Source organism: Rhinatrema bivittatum, chromosome 11 (assembly GCF_901001135.1).
Source record: "Rhinatrema bivittatum chromosome 11, aRhiBiv1.1, whole genome shotgun sequence".
NCBI classification, from domain to species: domain Eukaryota; kingdom Metazoa; phylum Chordata; class Amphibia; order Gymnophiona; family Rhinatrematidae; genus Rhinatrema; species Rhinatrema bivittatum.
The window spans coordinates 57108203-57127593 of record NC_042625.1 but is presented as its reverse complement, the minus strand read 5'-3'; the positions used below and the strand labels follow the sequence as shown (position 1 = coordinate 57127593).

Genomic DNA, 19391 nt, shown 5'->3' with positions numbered 1-19391 from the left:
GTCCCCTGACATAAAATGAAAATGTCATCGATATACCTGGAAGTGGAGTCATTATACACATATATCCCACAAGAAGAAATGAAAGAAATTGCCATGGCATATTTTGAGTTGCGTCCCCAGCCTCAACGGATACATTCTGATTTTTTGACAGCTTATATTACGCATAGCTTTGACTAAAAATGTCTTTGATTATGAACAAAGTTTCTATCAACAGGTATGTGGAACAGCAATGGGAGCCACCATGGCCCCTGATTTAGCGAATCTGTATATGGGGGCTTTTGATTCGAAATGGATCAATGATTCCCAACCTTTTGTTCATGAGATTTTCCTTTTTTTGGATACATGTATCTTATTAATGGCATTTTATGTCTTTCTGTTTACCACAGTTAGTGCATTTCCTGTCTGGATCTCAACTGTGTATTTTGTTTCATTTATCTTGTTCTGTTCTCTGCTGATTTACCATTCCTTGTGGTTTGCATATGTAACTCTCTACCCAACATGGATTGTTTAGAGTTAATTGTTTTACTTTTATTTGATTTCTTCAAAAGACACTCCTATTTGTTCCTTTCCAATGCAGCATTTTGCGAAACACAGTTCCGTGTTGGAGGAAAAGGCTGTATTCTAAACTCAACTTATGTTATACTCTCAGTGACCTGAATCTGTGTATTTACTCTCCTTTAATAAATATATTTACACTCCCTACTTCAGAATATCTGCAGAGCCTTTAATCCTCGCAGCACACCTTGTTTTTCTCTCCCCACATATTTATTTTTGGATGCACTATGTCCCAGATCACCGCTCATAGAGCAAGGGACCTCCTCGTCAACTTCCTCCTAGCCTTTGCAAAAATTGCCATTCACAGGTCTGGGAGGCAACAACTGGACGGGGAGTACCCATAGACTGTGAGTCTTATTCTGAGCATTGGTGCGCTCCTGCCTTCGAGCAGAGCATTATTTCGCTGTGTCTACTGGCTCAATAGATGCCTTCGCCAGCCAGTGGGCACTATATAATGTGCTCTGCTCACCCCCTGTCCCCCTGGATTATATTTTACACTTCAACATTTGATTTTCCCCTGTGCACTGTATTTCATGTTTGAGTTACAGGCACATTAACTGGTTTATGTTGAATTTAATTTAGATTGGTCTTTTTTCTTGGTTCTCCTCAAAGGGATCCAAGAATGTATATATTGCTCTGGTACCACCACCAGGTGGCATCAGACTGTGGCCAATCTAAAATATGCCTGGTTTTACCCCATTGCATGCTGGGACTTATTCTGATTTCCCTATTGCACTCCCTAACAAAAGCAAGACTTTAAGTATCTGCACACAGGGGCGAAAAACCAGGACTGGATCAACCTGACCTGAAAATCTGGAGCCAGTTGGCAACCCTGCTCTACAGCTTTAACCTCTGGACTTTCCACAGCACCTGTTTCTTGGCACCCAGAAGCCTCTCCAACCATAATGCTGCCTACCAGTTCCCTAGGAGTGCATTACCACATCTTGCGTAGCATTTGGTCTATTTTTGTGGCCAAAGCCTTATATCTACTACCGTCTGTAGCCATTCCTCTCTCTGGACATCTGTTACATCTGGGAATGGCTTCGCAAGCCCTATTAGCCTGGCTGGCCTTTCCATCTGCCCAACCTCCAGTATCAGTTCCTTTTCATCCAGCTCTTGAGACTGGGGAACTCCCACTACACAGAAGAATATAGCTATGCATTCCTTTTAAGTCCTCTGACTTCTCTTTCTTCTTTAACCAGCACTGCAGTACACCCACTGGATCCAGACCAGGTTGCTTACTTCTGGAGGGACACACCCTGCCTCCACAAACAACACTCACAGCCAACTCTGGCATCTTTTCCCAGGGTCACACCCTGTTCCAGCCACAGTGTGCAACTGCTTTTCTTTCTCTTTTTTTATTAATTCTGTGCTTTTCTATGCACCAAAAGAGATCCACAAAAGGACCAAAAACTACCCAGGTGAAAAAACATTATTCAAAAATAACCAAAGGTAACAGAGCTATTAAGGAGACCATCATAAGTGGGATACCTTTAATTGCTAAAGGACAGTTTTGCCCAACAGGGCTGGACTATCCAATGAAACAATTTTCCCCTTATTTATTTCAAATTTATTTATTTATTTATACGTTTTCTATACCGAAGTTCAAATAACAGAGTTAATTATCACTCCGGTTTACATTGCAACCATAAAAAACAGTGACAAAGTTGTCTTACATAGAACAGGGGGAGAGAAAAACTTGGATACAGCTTAAGCTTGGGGAGTAACGTGTCAAAACTGGTAAGAACTGATAAGAGTTGGCTTTTTGGGGTAACAAGGTATTCCGAGGGAGGGGGTAGGAATGAGGGATTGGAAGGGGGGTTGGAAGGTGGGGGGGGGTAGCTGAGGGTTACCATAGATTTAAATCGTAGGTCTCAAAAAAATATGTCCACAAAAAAAATGTATGTATATATATATATTTATTTTTTTTTTAACATTTATAGTCCCATAAACTTTTAGAATATCTTCAAAAAGAGAGGAAGAATTACTTAAGAACATAAATTATGCCATACTGGGTCAGACCAAGGGTCCATCAAGTCCAGTATCCTGTTTCCAACAGTGGCCAATCCAAGTCACAAGTACCTGGCAAGTATCCAAATATTAGATAAATCACAAGCTACATTGTTTATTAATTACCATAATAGCAGTTTATGGATTTTTTACTTATCCAAATCTTTTTTAAACCCAGTTACACTAACTGCTGTAACCACACCCTCTTTTTAAACTTGGTGGTGCCTGTGCACCACAGTGCATTATGGACACTGTGACCCTGTTTGTTCATGACTTTGACCTGGATGTCGGTGGTCAGAGATGATGTCCCCCTCAGAGAGAGCTGCAGAGCAGGAAGAGGAGATGCAGCAGGCAGGAAGAGGAGGAGCATTGCCCAGCCATAGAGAGACCTGGGTGTCCTCTGATGCACCCCATCCCACCGGAGGTGAAAAGAAGATGCCTGTGTGGCTGGTGGTGGACCCCATCCCACCAGCGGCAAAGAAAGGAAGAGGCCCATCTCTTCAGTTTGCCCGGTGGTGCAGAAGCTGTGCATCTGCATTGCCTGGTGAACTGAGCCCGTCTCGTAGTCTCTACAGGCCTTGCTGTATTAACATCTCGCAAGGACAGTATTTTCTCTGTGCTGATTGCGAGATCAAGATCAGCATGGAGGAGGTGCTATACTAGAGAATTTTCAATACCACGTAGCCTGCAGAGAGGTGGAGCAGCAGAGCGGGCTTGGATGATGGATCAGCTCTTCCCAGTACACGGTAGCTGTGACAGCAGCAGAGGAGGAGCAAGAGAGGCTTCAAGCCCATCATGTGTGTGTATGTGTGTGAGAGAGAATGAATGGGAGTCTGCCTGGGAGTGTGCGTATGAGAATAAATGGAAGCTTGCCTGGGGTGTGTGTGTTTGAGGGAGCCAGTGCGAGTCAGTGCATATTTGTGTGTGTCAGGTAGCCAGTGAGAGTGAGTGCATGTGTGTGTGTGTGTGAGGGAATCGGTGAGAGTGAGTTCATGTTTGTGGATATGTGGGGGGGGGGAGCAGTGTCGTGTGTGTGTGTGAGAGGAGATTGTGGGTATGGATGCGAGAGAGCATGCATATATGGATGGACGAGAGAGCATTGTATGTATGGGTGAGGGAGAGCATGTGTGTATGTCTGTGGCTGAGAGAAAGAGAGCACATGTGTGAGTAACAACCCTGCCCCCTTCCTCTCTGCCTGCTAATACATGACAATCTTGGGGCATCTGGAAATCAAAAGTTCCCAGGTATGGAGAGTGGGGAATTTTTTAATATCCTTACTAGTTTTAATCATTGGGCATTATTTGATGTGTCCATTTTGAAATTTTTTATAGGTGTTTGGAACATTTTTATTTGAGTTTTTAACTATTTTATGTTATTCTATTTGTTAATTGTGTTGAATTATTCTTTTTATTTGTATGGTTGCTGCTTTGGTCCTCTGACTGTGGGTTATAATTGCCAGTGTATCTGCCCCCCCTCCCCCCATTCATGGAGTTCTAAGGGGGTCTCTGGCTCTCAGCTCTGATAAGCACCAGTAATGTGGCCCAATTAAAAAATATTTGCCCACCCCTGGCATAGAAGGTCCTTCTGACTAGAGATGCCACTGACATTCATGACCAGCACTTTGCGGCAGTGGTGCAAAATGTTCATATCAATGCCTCCTGCTTTATTAGTGGAGGTGTCCTGTTTCTGCATGGATGGACTTTGTTAAAAGGGGGTTGTGGAGAGCCATGGGACCCTCATCGGGATTGAATTAACTAGGTGGTTTCCCTATCACAAGTCATATAGGATGACTCCCTGATGACAGCTGCATGGGAACATAGAATAGAGATAATTAAATTTAATATTTAAAAGTGTGATATCCAAATATATGTTTTTACGAGATTGTTCTGGGGAGGGGGAAAGCTGTTGATCGTGATAATTATAAAAGTCTTGGGGAGGCTTATGGACTGTGACCTGGATCTTTTAGGTACCTATCAATGCCGCTACCAATTCTAAAATGGCATTAATTTAAATGATTTCAAGCTCAGAATTCAAATGTAAATGTTCCTGAGCTATGAATTAAATGGATCACATGCAGGGGAAACAAGCATAACCAATATATTAGGTGAATATCCTACTTGGTTTAGAAACATAGAAACATAGAAACATAGAAATGACGGCAGAAGAAGACCAAACGGCCCATCCAGTCTGCCCAGCAAGCTTCACATTTTTTTCTCATACTTATCTGTTTCTCTTTGCTCTTTGGTTCTATTTCTCTTCCACCCCCACCATTAATGTAGAGAGCAGTGATGGAGCTGCAACCAAGTGAAATATCAAGCTTGATTAGTTAGGGGTAGTAGGGGTAGTAACCGCCGCAATAAGCAAGCTACACCCATGTTTATTTGTTTTACCCAGACTGTGTTATTCAGCCCTTATTGGTTGTTTTTCTTCTCCCCTGCTGTTGAAGCAGGGAGCTATGCTGGATATGCGTGTAGTATCAGTTTTTCTTCTCCCCTGCCGTTGAAGCAGAGAGCTATGCTGGATATGTGTGAAGTATCAGTTTTTCTTCTCCCCTGCGGTTGAAGCAGGATATGCATTGAAAGTGAAGTATCAGGCTTATTTGGTTTGGGGTAGTAACCGCCGTAACAAGCCAGCTACTCCCCGCTTTGTGAGTGCGAATCCTTTTTTCTTCTCCCCTGCCGTTGAAGCAGAGAGCTATGCTGGATATGCGTGAAGTATCAGTTTTTCTTCTCCCCTGCCGTTGAAGCAGAGAGCTATGCTGGATATGCGTGAAGTATCAGTTTTTCTTCTCCCCTGCCGTTGAAGCAGAGAGCTATGCGTGAAGTATCAGTTTTTCTTCTCCCCTGCCGTTGAAGCAGAGAGCTATGCTGGATATGCATTGAAAGTGAAGTATCAGGCTTATTTGGTTTGGGGTAGTAACCGCCGTAACAAGCCAGCTACTCCCCACTTTGTGAGTGTGAATCCTTTTTTCCACATTTCCTCTTGCTGTTGTAGCTTAGAGTGATATTGGAGTCACAGTAACCATGTGTATGTTTATTGAATAAGGGTATTATCTCCAGGCAGTAGCCGTCATTCTGGCGAGCCACCCACTCTTTATTGACGGCCTCTTGATTTTATGGATCCACAGTGTTTATCCCACGCCCCTTTGAAGTCCTTCACAGTTCTGGTCTTCACCACTTCCTTCGGAAGGGCATTCCAGGGTTTAGGGTTCTTTAATTAGTGGTTTAGTATCAGATGATGTAGTAGATCTCTGTCACATTCTTTTATTTTACTGAAGGGGAAAACCCTGTGACTGACATTTCTGAGTCTAAGATTCCAATGGATCCTTCAGCATAAAAAGTTCAAAAGATTTAGTTGCATAAACTTCCCATTCTGGAGCTTAACTCTGCTCTCATGCTTCATCAAAATGCCGATTTCCGGTTTTGAAGATTGGCAGTGAAGAGAGTTCAGACAATGTTGCAATTATTCAGTGAAGATTTAAAAGAATCTTGTTAGAAAGTCTCAGCGTTCAATTTTTCATCAGTGAAAATAGCACACCTTTTGTTACTCTTGGAGACTCTGTCGGATACTTGTTATAACAAAAAACTTCCCCCTGAGAATGCTGCTTATGTAGTGAAACAAATGGCCTTTGTTGGGGCAAGAGGACTCGTTTCAGCACACGGCTTTACAATTAAGGAACTGGTCTGACAAGAAAGTGGAGCGATTGCATTTGCCTTTGTATATAGCTTTATAATTAAGGAATTATTCCTGCAATAATCAAATGGTTGTGCCTTTTCATGCAGTAGTATTATTGTAATTTTTTGGATCATGGACTTTGTTTCATTTGTTTTGTATCAGAATGTTTCATATTCCTATTTGAGTTTACTATTTTTTTGTCTAAGTTTTTTTCCATTATGTTGTTTTGTAAATTCTACTAAGTTTTTTTCTGTGTATATGAACTTTGTATTTTTTGACACTTTTTGATATTTTTTGTGATATTTAATAAATTTGCTCTTTTGCTATATGCTTTACCATTAGAGTTCCATTTTTGTATTTGTTTATATATATGTAAATACACGCACAAACACACATGATATTTTGGATTACTGGCCTGGTGTCAAAGTCTTTCACCAACCAATCAGCTGTTGAACCATTTGCCAAATAGCAAGCCATCACACTGACAGCCAGAAGCTCAAAATTCCAGTTTTGATTCTCTTCAGGTTGCAGAAAGTAGGAGGCAGATACCACATCACATCCAAACAGGCATAGACACCAGAGAGAGATGAAGAGACCCAGATATAAAACACTCAGACAGAGGTGGGTACAGACACACCAGGCACACCCAGACAAACACAAACCACATATATCCCACATCCAGGCACAGATACTGCACACCAGAGGCAGAGAGATAGAGAAACACCACACCCAAACACAGAGACAGATACTCCATACCTACTCATAGATAAGCCACATCCATCCATACAGATACATAACAATCAGAGAAATACAAACATAACACAACCAGATGGACACATACACCACACCCAAACAGACCATACCAGAGAGATAGAGGGGCACACATAAACAAGCCCAAAGAGTCACAGATATATCACCTTACACAGAACAATACACCTTACAACAGACATGCAGACCAAAGGACACCCACTCCCACATAATGAGACAGACATACCAAGTAGCAGATAAACAAAACCATGCCCAGACACACATAGAGAGACTGTCACATCACAGTCAATAAGAGAAATGCAAATACCCCATAACCAGACTCATCACATTCAGAAACACAGGCAAACAGATCACACTACAATTACAGGCAGACCATACCAAATACAGGCAGACAGGCCAAAGAGAGACATACCACACCATGATAGAGAGAGAGAAAATCAGATCACACCACATTCACATATCCAAGTGCGGAAGATCCTGGTACTGTCTGACTCCCAAAAGGTTCAAACACAGACTTTTACCAGTCTTTTCTCTTAGAAAAACAAATGTAGAAAGAATAGAGTATCACGGCTTATCTTCAGCTCATTAGTACCAAGCAGCGTGTTACAGTTTCAGGCCTCAATGATCCTTATGCTAATCTATGTGCAATGTACATATATTGATCCTCATTTATCAATTATTGGGGATTGTTTTGATCCACTATCAACCCCACCTTCACATAAAATAATCTTCCATGAATCTAAAAATAACTCTCCAAAATAATCATAATACAATCCATCCTCATCTCTTGGAACAAAACAAACACCCATAAGATTGTCAAGAAAAATGTGGATTTAGTGATACCTTATGTCAGTGGTTCTCAACCTTTTTCCCATCGTGACACACCTGACAGACCACGTTCACATGTGTGACACACTGGTCATTACAATTTATGGTGGAAATAAAAAATAAAGATCCAGTATTATTTTTATTGTTAAAAATGACACAAGGAAAAGATACATATTCTGTCTGAACAGAAATTGTATAAACGGTAAACATCCCACACCAAAACAGCACCAGTTTCCAGCACTTAACAGTAACCATCTTACCTAAGAAAAGGCAACACTGAAAATATTACACCAGGACTTAAGACACCAATACATCTCCTATTAGGAAAACAGACCTAGTCAGGCTGCTATAGAGCCCTACACAGAAACTACACGCCAGCAGAGAACCTCACCTGAATCACATGTGCTGACCCTCACCTAACAAAGAATAACAAGACCAATATGCATAACTAGAAGCATGCAGACAAAAACTGAATTGGAAACCGCAACAAGCCAGAGTCTCTGTTTGCAGTGCAACAAAGGAAAAAAAAGAAACATCACCCATCCTTATAAAACAAATCAAGAAATATAAAATCAGTAGCAGTAAAACCATACTAACAAAAAGAACAGATTATTTCAAAACAGCGGATGAATGGAATATCCAATAATTAAACACTCATATCAAAAATTTCTAGATACCAATAAAATATTTTAAAATAGCAGACACAAAGACCCAGTAATGAAAAATAATGATACAAAAAATGTTTTGCTCTGCATACCTGGGAACTTTGATATCCAGGTGCCCTGAGATTGTTTTGAATTAGCAGGAGGAGGGGTGGTTAGCTAGGAACCTTCTCCTCTCTCTCTCTCACACACTGGCTCACAAATACACATGCTTTTTCTCTCACTTATATAGGCTCTTAATTACACATTTACACACATGCTTTCTATCTTTTCAGGCTTACACACACAGACTTTCAATCACACACATACATGCTATCCTTTTCTCTCACACACAGACTCTCAGTCACATGCTTACAAACATGCTCTCTCTCTCTCTCTCTCTCTTTTACACACAGGTTCTCAATCACATACTCACATGCTCCCTCACCTAAACCAGCTCTCAATCACACACATATACTCTCTTTCACATGTACAGGATCTCAATCATTCACCTACATGCTCTCTCACACACACACAGGATCTCAAACACACATGCTTGCTCATTCACTCACTCTCCCCCTCCCCCGAACTAGTGGCAGCAGCAGCTTCCTCCACTTCTAACCCTAAAGGCAGCAGCAATCTACTTCGTTTTCAGCCCTCATGGAGAAAGGAGTCCCATCGGCCATGGGGGTTGACGATGTTCTTCATTTTTCTCTGAGCCGTGCTGCTCGTTCCTCAGGCTGCACCTCTCTTTTCTTCGGGCTGACGCTGCCTGCACTAGCATGGTCTCTTCTTCCCACATACGCACCCGCTGCTCACCACTTCCTCTTCCGGGCCACGGGGGGGGGGGGGGGCAGGAAGAAGAGAGCATGCCGGTGCCGCTGACTCCAGCTCTCCTGCCGCATTCCTCCGGGCTTTCAGCGTTTTAAGCCCGGGTGGAGGACCTATCTTGCTTGAGTAGAGGGAGCAGCTGGGTCAGCAGGGGACTGGGAAGTGTGGTGACACACCTGCGTGTGCTTGGTGACACACTGGTATGTCGCGACACACCGGTTGAGAACCACTGCCTCATGTTATATTAGCGAGCCAATTAAATGAGTTTATTTATACTACTTTCATTAAAAAATTATATTGTGTGACACACTGTAGCATATACAAGCTCTCCTTCATATGAATTCTCAGTTCTTGATCTAAGTGGTATTTCATATATAGTAATGGGCATGAGAAAAACAATAATCTTTGGTTATAAAAGCCACTATAATACAACGTGCAAACAAGGAAATAAGATTAAGACTTTTATTTCCATAAATATTTAAAAACTTTCATCACTCTGGTTCAACTAACTGTTAGGGGGTAGTTTATAATTGTCTTCTAAATGTATAGTTAAATTAAGTGATCTGAAATGTATGGCATAGATCTCCTGGTATTATTAACAGCAAATTCAGGGTCAATCTATGATCCTGTAAAGTAGCTGTTATTTCTCTTAGTTGAAGGATAATATGTTTCTGTGATTTCACTGTCATGTATAACATAATTCTAAAATTATGGACACTTAAACCTTTAAAGATCCAACCTTATTATTCAACCCCTATATATCATGTTCAGAAATGTGTGTCCCAAAACTAAAAATGTATCCATAAAACTTTTGTCCAATTATACTAATCTTAGGCAGCTTCCAGCTGTTTCCAGCCCTCAACACTAGTAAGGAACATCGTGCATTAGACACAAAACCATTAACTCTCTATCTCCTCTCTCACTCCAAATAAGTGGTTTCCTATAATTTAATTAAGTCATGTCTCCACTTAATGTGTGTAGGTAGAAAGGTGCCAAACTGCTTCTAGCAAAAGGAGAACTTCATCCTAAAAATGTACTAGAAATGTAAATAATTATTGGAATCATACAGGACTATAAAACACATAGGGCCAGATTTTCTAACCTATGCGCGGGCGTAGATTTGTGCGCGCAACCCGGCACGCACAAATCTATGCCTGATTTTATAACATGCATGCGCAGACGCGCGCATGTTATAAAATCCAGGGTCGGCGCACACAGGGGGGTGCACACTTATGCACCTTGCGTGCACCAAGCCCTAGGGGAGCCCCAATGGCTTTCCCCATTCCCTCCCCCCCCCCCCCCGCACCTTCCCCTCCCTTCCCCATTTAACCCACCCCCCAGCCTTACCTAAATCCCCCCCTACCTTTATTATTTAAGTTGTACCTGCCTCTGGGCAGGCGTAGGTTGCACGTGCGATTCCCCGGCCTAGCAGGCCTTCAGAGGCCTCTGGCCATGCCCATGCCCCACCCCTTTTTTCAAGCCCTGGGACATGCGCACGTCCCGGGGCTTGAATATAGAGGCAACCTTTCCAATGTCATGCCTACTTCAGCTTAGCTTGGCCTGTTTAAGAAAAATTCCACGTGTTCAGTTATTTGTGTGTCTCTCCATCCTGTGATGAAATATGATCTCAGATTCTTGCTCATCAGCATCTCCCACTAGCAGTGCACAGCTTGCTGATCATTATATTTTATATATCGGGAACAGTTCAACTCAGGTGTAAGACCTATCTCTCCCCAGAGTCCCCACCCACCGGTGGTGCAAGAAGTGAAAAACAAAAACAAACCCCTGTTTCAAAAATCTATTGTAGTTCTTTCTAAAAAAGAAAAAAATACTATCTGAATGTTAGATGGACATGCAGATAGCATGTATGTGAGAATCAAAATAATGGCATCTACAAGTAGGTATGTAACTAAATATTAGTAAAGTGTATCATAAACAATTTTCATAATTATAATCAGTTATTATATTTCAAATAAAGATATATATTGCTTCATAAAACAAATAAAAAAGAATCTAAGTTAGATCATCACCACAGAGCAAGAAAACATGAAGACAGAGCTTTTACATAAATTCTGAGCACTTCATTTCATAAAATGAAAGGTTGAAGGGGTATTTCTGTTGCAAAGAATGTGATGGTTTCCCTCCATCAGGTCAATAGCACTAATGACATATACAGTTCTCTCAGAACTGTGCTCCCAAAACTGTCATGTTTGCTAAGTTACAGGAAATGCACATATATTGATCCATACTTATCAATTATTGGGGATTGTTTTGATCCAGTATCAACCCTATTTCGATATAATAATCTTCCAGGAATCTAAAACTAATTTCATAAAATAATCTTAATATAATTTCATCATCAGCCAAAGAGCCACAAGCATGTGATAATGTTTTCTGGCTTTGAGACTGTCCTAGGATAATTTCTTTGAATGTTTTCTTTTTCAAGTATCCATGCAGATATAAAGTTATATTTAGGGACCTTCATTTTAAGTTATTTTATTTTTCTTGGAAAATCTGTTATTACAAATGCAAATGTAATATTCGGATAGGGGCCCACCTGAGCACCAGTGATCATACGATGATATGATTCGATTTTGTGAATAGTATACAGAGAACTCACACAAATACCTGAGTTTTTAATTTCACAAATATGGACTTTGTCCAAATGGGGATGTACGCAGAGGAAGAACTGGAAGACTAGGAGAAAATGGGTGATGTGGAACAACAGTGGGCCAAATTAAAAGGAGATTTTACAAAGGCAGCAAATCTATATGTAAATAAATATAAGCTTTTAAATGAATTTTATTTTTAGGACATTAATGTCTATGTTGTAAACTGCTGTGAACACATGTAGGGTAATATTGTGGTATATAAACCTGTAAATAAATAATAAATATCTATGTATACAACATCTTATTTTAGTGTTTTATTTCAAGTATATATGTATTACTAGGGGCTTACCTTGCCAACTCCATCTGTGGGGGAGATGTGTGAAGAAGGGATATGGGGTTGGTATGTATCTGATATGGTGGGGGGTGAGTGAGTGTGTATGTATCACTGGGGGTACATTTTCTCCCTTGCACACTTCACATGATAATCACAAAGTAACATCAACAGAACCCCAATTTATCAGTTCTTTTGTTAAGTCTCCTGCCCCACTAGCAGCCGATACACAAAATTCCCCTCCCCCTCGGTAGCCACTGCTGAAAGCATCCTGGAAGCTCGTTTGCTCCCCCCCCCCTCCCCTATGTGATGCACACCCCCATTTGCACACCCCTGTCCTAAGCTATACTGTAGGGGCAACAGCAGTTTGAGCTTTTCTTTAGATAAACTTTTCCAGGAGGGCCAGATTCGTAGGAGAATCTTACCACATACTATCTCAATCTACTTCACTGTTCTCAAAGTGTGCCAGATCCAAAGCACAGGATTGTCACAGAATTACCACCTCAGCATGACTGTGGCTAGTGTTTAGATCATGCTACCTGTTTTTCAGACCAGAATATTTCTCACCTTTATTTCTAGCATGCACCATAGCACTGCCTGGGAATTACAAGCTATGCCCAACTCAGTCCTTAGGACACACTATCTGTTACAGGACAGTTTTATTGATGTTCTGCTTTTCAACTACAGGTGCCTCAGATTCCTGTGCCAGTCAGTGTGGGCAGAGCCTAAACAACTGTTCCTGTCATGCAACCTGTGAGAAGCTGGGTACATGCTGTACTGATTTCCAGGATTTCTGCCTGCATATCTCACCACACTCTGGCACCCTGATGGGGGGCAAAGACTTTGTGATTCTAAACTTGGTGTTCAATGGCAGTACATCTAACATCCAGTGCAGGTAAGAAATGACTGAGTCCCTTTATGTAGTCATTCTATTATATTCTGGAACATACAGCCCTGCAACTGATCACACCTCTTCACCTCAGCCCTAACCTTCACCACCTCAGACAACATGTCTTTATCATGGTACTGGGAACTGTCACTGGCCCTTAGGCCTAGAAAGGAAACACCCCTTTAGGGGAGGTATTCTCATTTGGTGAACTAGGTCACCTAGATCTCCAGTATTTGGCAGGGGAGGGCGGCAAAATCCCACCAGTGAGAGGCTGGAGCTGCTGATGAATCCAATCCCACCAGTGACCAAAAAACAGGGGTCTGGGAATGGGGCCATAGGCAGAGTCCATCCTGCTAAAGGCCGATGAATGCAGAAGGTGGCCAGAGTTGCTGCATTATGAGGAAAGAGGGAGAAATGAATGCTGGATAAGCATGGAGTGGTGGAGAGAGCAAGTACTGAGCAAGTGAAGGGTTGAAAAAAGAGAAGATGCTGGGTGGATTGAGGTAGTTTGAGTGTGCAGGGGCTGGTAAGAGTATACTAAGTTAGTGGTGAGAGAGGGTGCTGAGTAAGTGGGACTGGAGAGAGTGAGAGTATGCTGAGTGTGTGACAAGGTAAAGTGAGAAAGTATTGAGTGCTTGGAGGTGGAGAGAAGGTGTTGAGCAGCTGGCAGGGTAGAAAGAGAGAGGGTACTGGACAGAGAGTGAGGGACTTTGCCAGAGTCAATGTTGTCAAAAGGAGCACTGTGCTAGAGCCACTGCTGCCTGTAAACAGGAGTGCTATACTTGAGCTGCTGCCAGTAGGTAAATAAGAGGGTTGGGGGGGGGGGGGGGGCGGAGGGGACATATAGTGCCATAGCACTATGTCCTGAGCCATAGGGCTGGTCCACAGTCCTGCTTTATTATTACAGAAATCCCTAGGATGCAATTTCGGAATCAATCTGACATGGTTAATTTTATATTTTATTTGTTTATAATTTTTACTTGATTTCCTGCTATTTGTCCAATAGATCTCTAACGGGCCAATACAGTAAAGTCTGCGGGAGAGCGGGCGAACTCTCACTCTCCCAGCGTGTGCACAGGCCGCTCTCCCAGCGCGCGCACAGGCCGCTCTCCTGTGTGCGCGATTCAGTATTCAAATTAGGGTCGGCGGTAAAAATAGGACAGGAGCGGCGGCTGTCAGCGAGTTTGACGGCCGACGCTCAATTTTGCCGGCGTCTGTTCTCAAACCCGCTGATAGCCACGCTGGCAAAACTGAGCGTCTGATTTTCAACCCTCGAGCCGCAGGCCGACTTCAAAATTTTTTTTTTCAACTTTTTGTAACTTTTGGGACCTCCGACTTAATATCTCCATGATATTAAGTCGGAGGGTGCACAGAAAAGCAGTTTTTACTGCTTTTCTGTGCACTTTCCCGGTGCCCAGAGAAATTGGATGCGCGTTTTCGACCCCTTACTGAATAAGGAGTAACGCTAGCGCATCGGAAACGCGCGTCCAATCGCGGGTTAACAGTGCGCTTCGCCGGAGTGCACTGTACCGTATCGGCCTGTAAGTGGGTTACAGAGCAAAATTGAGTGGCGTATTCAGAAAAGCAGTATTGCAGCAACTATCATCCAGACAGATGCTGTCCAACTCCACAGTGGAGTCTGGATTATAAAAAAAAACCAAGTAGATTGCTGGCTGCTATGGGCCCTAGTTTTTTCACAACCCTCAGTTTGGGACTCCCCATGCAGCATGGCTAATTCAGTCTGCTTATCGATAGAAAAAAGCTAGTTTGCTTACCGTAAATGACACTTTCCATAGATAGCAATAATATCACAAAAATACAATTACATCCATGTTAAAACAAGTATTAATCCATCCTACCTCCACCATTTCCTCATCAAATCTTCCCCATTCCCAACTAACTTATCTCTTCTACCTCTTCCCTCTTAAGTAAAACCTCCACCTCTCCACTAGGGGTGTGCATTCGTATTGAACATAAATGTAAAACGCTACTTATTTTTTGTTTTTAACTTAAAAAAGTGATGAGACATAAACGATCGGATTTCCAACTTATTCAACATAGCTATGTTGAATAAGTTGGAAATCGCGATTGTTGATCCAAAATAAAAATTTAAACCCCTCACCTTCCTTAATCCCCCCCCAAAGACTTACCACAACTCCCTGGTGATCCAGCGAGGAGTGAGGACGCCATTTCTGAAAGCCTTTCCGAGGCGCACGTGACGTCGGCGCCACGTCAGAGTGACGCGGCGTCACGTGATTCCCCGCGGGTTCGCGCCGGAACGCTCGTTCGGCCCAAAAGGAACTTTTGGCCAGCTTGGGGGGTCAGGAGGCCCCCCCAAGCTGGCCAAAAGTTCCTTTTGGGCCGAACGAGGGTGCCGGAGGGAACTCGCGGGGAATCACGTGACGCCGCATCACGCCGACGTCACGTGATTTCCCGCGGGGTCGCTTCCGGGATCCTCGTTCGGCCCAAAAGGAACTTTTGGCCAGCTTGGGGGTGTCAGGAGGCCCCCACAAGCTGGCCAAAAGTTCCTTTTGGGCCGAACGAGGATCCCGGAAGCGACCCCGCGGGGAATCACGTGACGTCGGCGCCACGTCGCAGTGATGCGGCGTCACGTGATTCCCCACGAGTTCCCTCCGGCACCCTCGTTCGGCCCAAAAGGAACTTTTGGCCAGCTTGGGGGTGTCAGGAGGCCCCCCTAAGCTGGCCAAAAGTTCCTTTTGGGCCGAACGAGCGTTCCGGCGCGAACCTGCAGGGAATCACGTGATGCCGCGTCACTCCGACGTGACACCGACGTCACATGCTCCTTGCAAAGTTGGTCAGAAATGGCGTCCTGACCCCGCTGGACCACCAGGGAGTTGTGGTAAGTCTTGGGGGGGGGGATTAAGGAGGGTGAGGGGTTTAAATTTTTATTTGCACATATGGACATATACTCAACTCATTGAATTCTGTTTATGTCCATATTGACCGCAAATGGGACCCCCTTTGGAAATATGGACATATGAACTTAAACTTTTGCTCTGCACATCCCTACTCTCCACCTCTCCCCCAATACTACTTCAGTCAGTGCTCAGATTAGATGTGAAATGTTCAGGGCCAGGGGGAGGAAGGCCCTTCTAACCTTAGTCAGAATACAGAGAAAAGTCTGGAATATGCTTTAGCTAGTCAAATGGCTGGATTACTTAAATATCAGTAGTGTTATGGTCTGGCTGATAAAATGGATGAGAAATCTGAATGAAACTCTGTAATTGCCCAGTGGATCATTGAGATATTGTAATTATGGAGGGAGTTGGCAGCTTGAAAACCAGATGGCTCAAATACCACTATTTAATCAGGTTTCAGTATAACACAATGGCCCCAGCCTTGAGTTGAACGGTGACAATTCTGGAATTCCAGAGCTGTAGGGCAGGAGTGGCTGGGGATCGGTCTACACATGGAATACCCACAGATAGGGTTGGAAGGGGAGGTTGGAAGGGTCTAGGAGGCCAAAGGGGGGTCCTTTGTATTTTTACAGATTTGGTGGGTGGGCAGAGGGAGCTGGACTGAGTGGCTTTTGTTTTTAAAGGTTTTAGTGGTGTCAAAATAAAAGGAAATGAAACCCAAACAAAATTTTGTTTTGAAAATGAAACAAATTGAAATAGAAAATATTGGGGGGATGGGGTAGATTTGATCAAATCTCTTTTCTCTCCCCCCCCATCAATCTTCCTTCACACTATCATTGGAATGCCTCATATGATTCACTTATATTTTCTGGTGACATCATCTTGGAGTATTAGGTCCTGAAATCTGGTCAAGAAATGTACTATGTTATTCCAGTAAAAAGGTATCACATTATATATTTTTGTTTTTTTATATTTATTTGTTAACCTTTATTTTTGTTGGACAATGGCACCATGAGTTTTCATACACAACTACCTGGGATTTTTCCTCTATTTTATAATTCCCCTCCCCCAAAGCTCAGTCACTGGAGTGGCAGCCCTTGGTTAGCGGCCACAGACCATAGTTCCCTTTGGAGTCTGGTAAGTGTGTATCCTAAGGCCGGCCAATAGATGTCATAGTTTAGTGATGACTGGGACTCCCTCTTCATCAGGGGCTATGAATGCTACTTCTGCAGCATTCCCAACCAGTCTGAAGAACATAAGCCACTGGAGAAACATTCTAATAAGATATAAGGGGTTTGTGTCATTTTATAAAAATCTAAATAAAAAAAGAGCCAGCCTCCCCATAGGCAATCAGTAAGATCAATCCCATTTGTAAGAGTCATGCAACCTATACAAAGGACATTAAGGACATTTTTATTAGTTAGACCACAGTCCAGGTTTTATAAATTTGTATAATAGGGTGCTAGCTATTGAATAATTTCTTGTGAAAACAGTAGCTCTGAGATATGTATTCTTTGCCATCAGGTTCAATAATGAGACTGTGACCTTGGGATATGTTGATAGTTCTGGCCGTGCCCATTGCATTTCTCCACTCCTTTATGAAACTGGCCGTATCCCCTTTGAGATGTCCACAGACAGTGGTGTGACCTATCTCCACTCTGGAACATGGTTATCAGGTGATTTTGCTATACAGATCTATAACTGTGTACTTAATGCAGGTATCTTAGCCAGGGCCGGGCTAATCTGTTAGGTAGGGGTGGGGAGTAGTCGCTCTCCAAAGATAGAGGATCTGTGCAGGGGTAAGGGAGATCCAGTGGTCTCCATCTAAAGATGTGCCATGATGAATGCAGCACCTCCTCTTCTATTCGGATGGCACTTTCCATTTCCTTAAAGGCACAGTGGTAGGCTGGTGGCAGTTCTGTTTAAAGATGTAGAAACTAAAATAGTAATGGAATTCAAGAAAGCCTGGGATAGGCACAGAGGATTCCAGTTTGTGAAGGAATGAGAAGAAACCAGATATCAACTAGAACATTGCACCAGGAAGTAAATTGGTCCTTATAGTCCGTATCTGTTGTCATAGTCTATATGTCTATGTAAGAATGTGGGAATGTTCCTCCAAATGCACTCTAGAGTGGGGTGAATTATACTATAATCAATTCTTCTGGGAGTAGAAGTAAGGAGCTTTGCTGTCCCCTGGCAGCGACTGCATCAGAAGTGTCTGCAGGGTTAAATAGCTCCTCTGCTGGATGCTGCAGTGCCTGGTGCTCCTCCCCACTGTGGTCAGTAGGGGGTCATGTTTTTGTCAGAAATTATACATATAGGCCACAAGTCAGAACTCACATGAATGACTCCTGTTGACCAGATAAGGGAACTGATCAGCTGTGGCTCCAGCTATATTTGTATGGGGGATCATAGAGGGGGGCATAATAAATTTCAGGTTGAGGACCAGGTGTCTTTCCTTCCAATCAATCAAAGTGGTCCAGCAAGACTGGTCGGGGGTGGGGAAGTGAGGGAGTCATACCCCTTCCAGCTTTGGTCTTGGAGGGGAGCTTCAATTAACCAGAACAATCAATGGAGGAGACAGAGAGCTGGGAAATCTGGCAATGTAAAATTGAAAAATGGGATATTAAGTATTAACGTCTGCAAAAATATACTTGCTATATCCATAATGCATTAACAAAATGCTCAAATGTTGGCCTTTTTTGTTTTGTTTTGTTTTGTTTTTTAAGAGGAGCGCTAATTCTTTAGCCTAGTACACTATGTCCCTTTCTCATTACTTTACATCACTGAAAATGAAGAGAAGGAAGTGGTCACCAGTGGGGAGGTTTTAACTTTTGGAACTTTTTTTTGCTTACAGTACATCACAGCAAAGCATCAGTCAAGGAGAAAAGCATCCTGGTGAATGCCAAGCAATGGCAGTACTACGGCACTCCGGGAATCGAAGGAAATCTCACCATTACATGGACGTCTACAATTCTTCCCTGCACACATGTTAATATTGAACTTTGGGGCTACCAGGAGACAGGTAATGCAGGGAGTGTGCTGGGTGAGAGACAGGTAACGCATGGTGTGTGAGGATGGGTGACAGGTAACACAGAGGAAGCAAGTGGGAAAAAAAAGAGGTAGATGAAGAGAACAAAAAGTGAAAGAAATGAAGGACAGAGAGAAGTGACAGATATAGGATTTTTTGCCCCTCAGCAGTGATGGTGCTGTTGCCCCTTCTGCCACCCAGTACTGTCAGACAATAGTCACAGCCCCACAGTTTCCTGTGGCAAATTCTGTGGCAAAATTGTGAGCATTCTGAAGAATATTGACCAACATTGCCATCTTTTATGTTAAATTATAAACTTTGCTGTATAATTTACGAATGAG

At 42.8% G+C, this 19391-nt stretch overlaps 1 protein-coding gene across 1 annotated transcript in view; it reads left to right on the top strand.

Annotated features, from left to right (window-relative positions):
• Nucleotides 1-19391, top strand: part of SUSD2 (sushi domain containing 2) — a 195603-nt gene that overhangs the window by 9668 nt on the left and 166544 nt on the right. Inside the window, 3 exon segments of the mRNA XM_029571685.1 lie at nt 12939-13146; nt 17544-17695; nt 18877-19044. Of these exon segments, the coding sequence (XP_029427545.1) occupies nt 12939-13146; nt 17544-17695; nt 18877-19044 (528 nt within the window).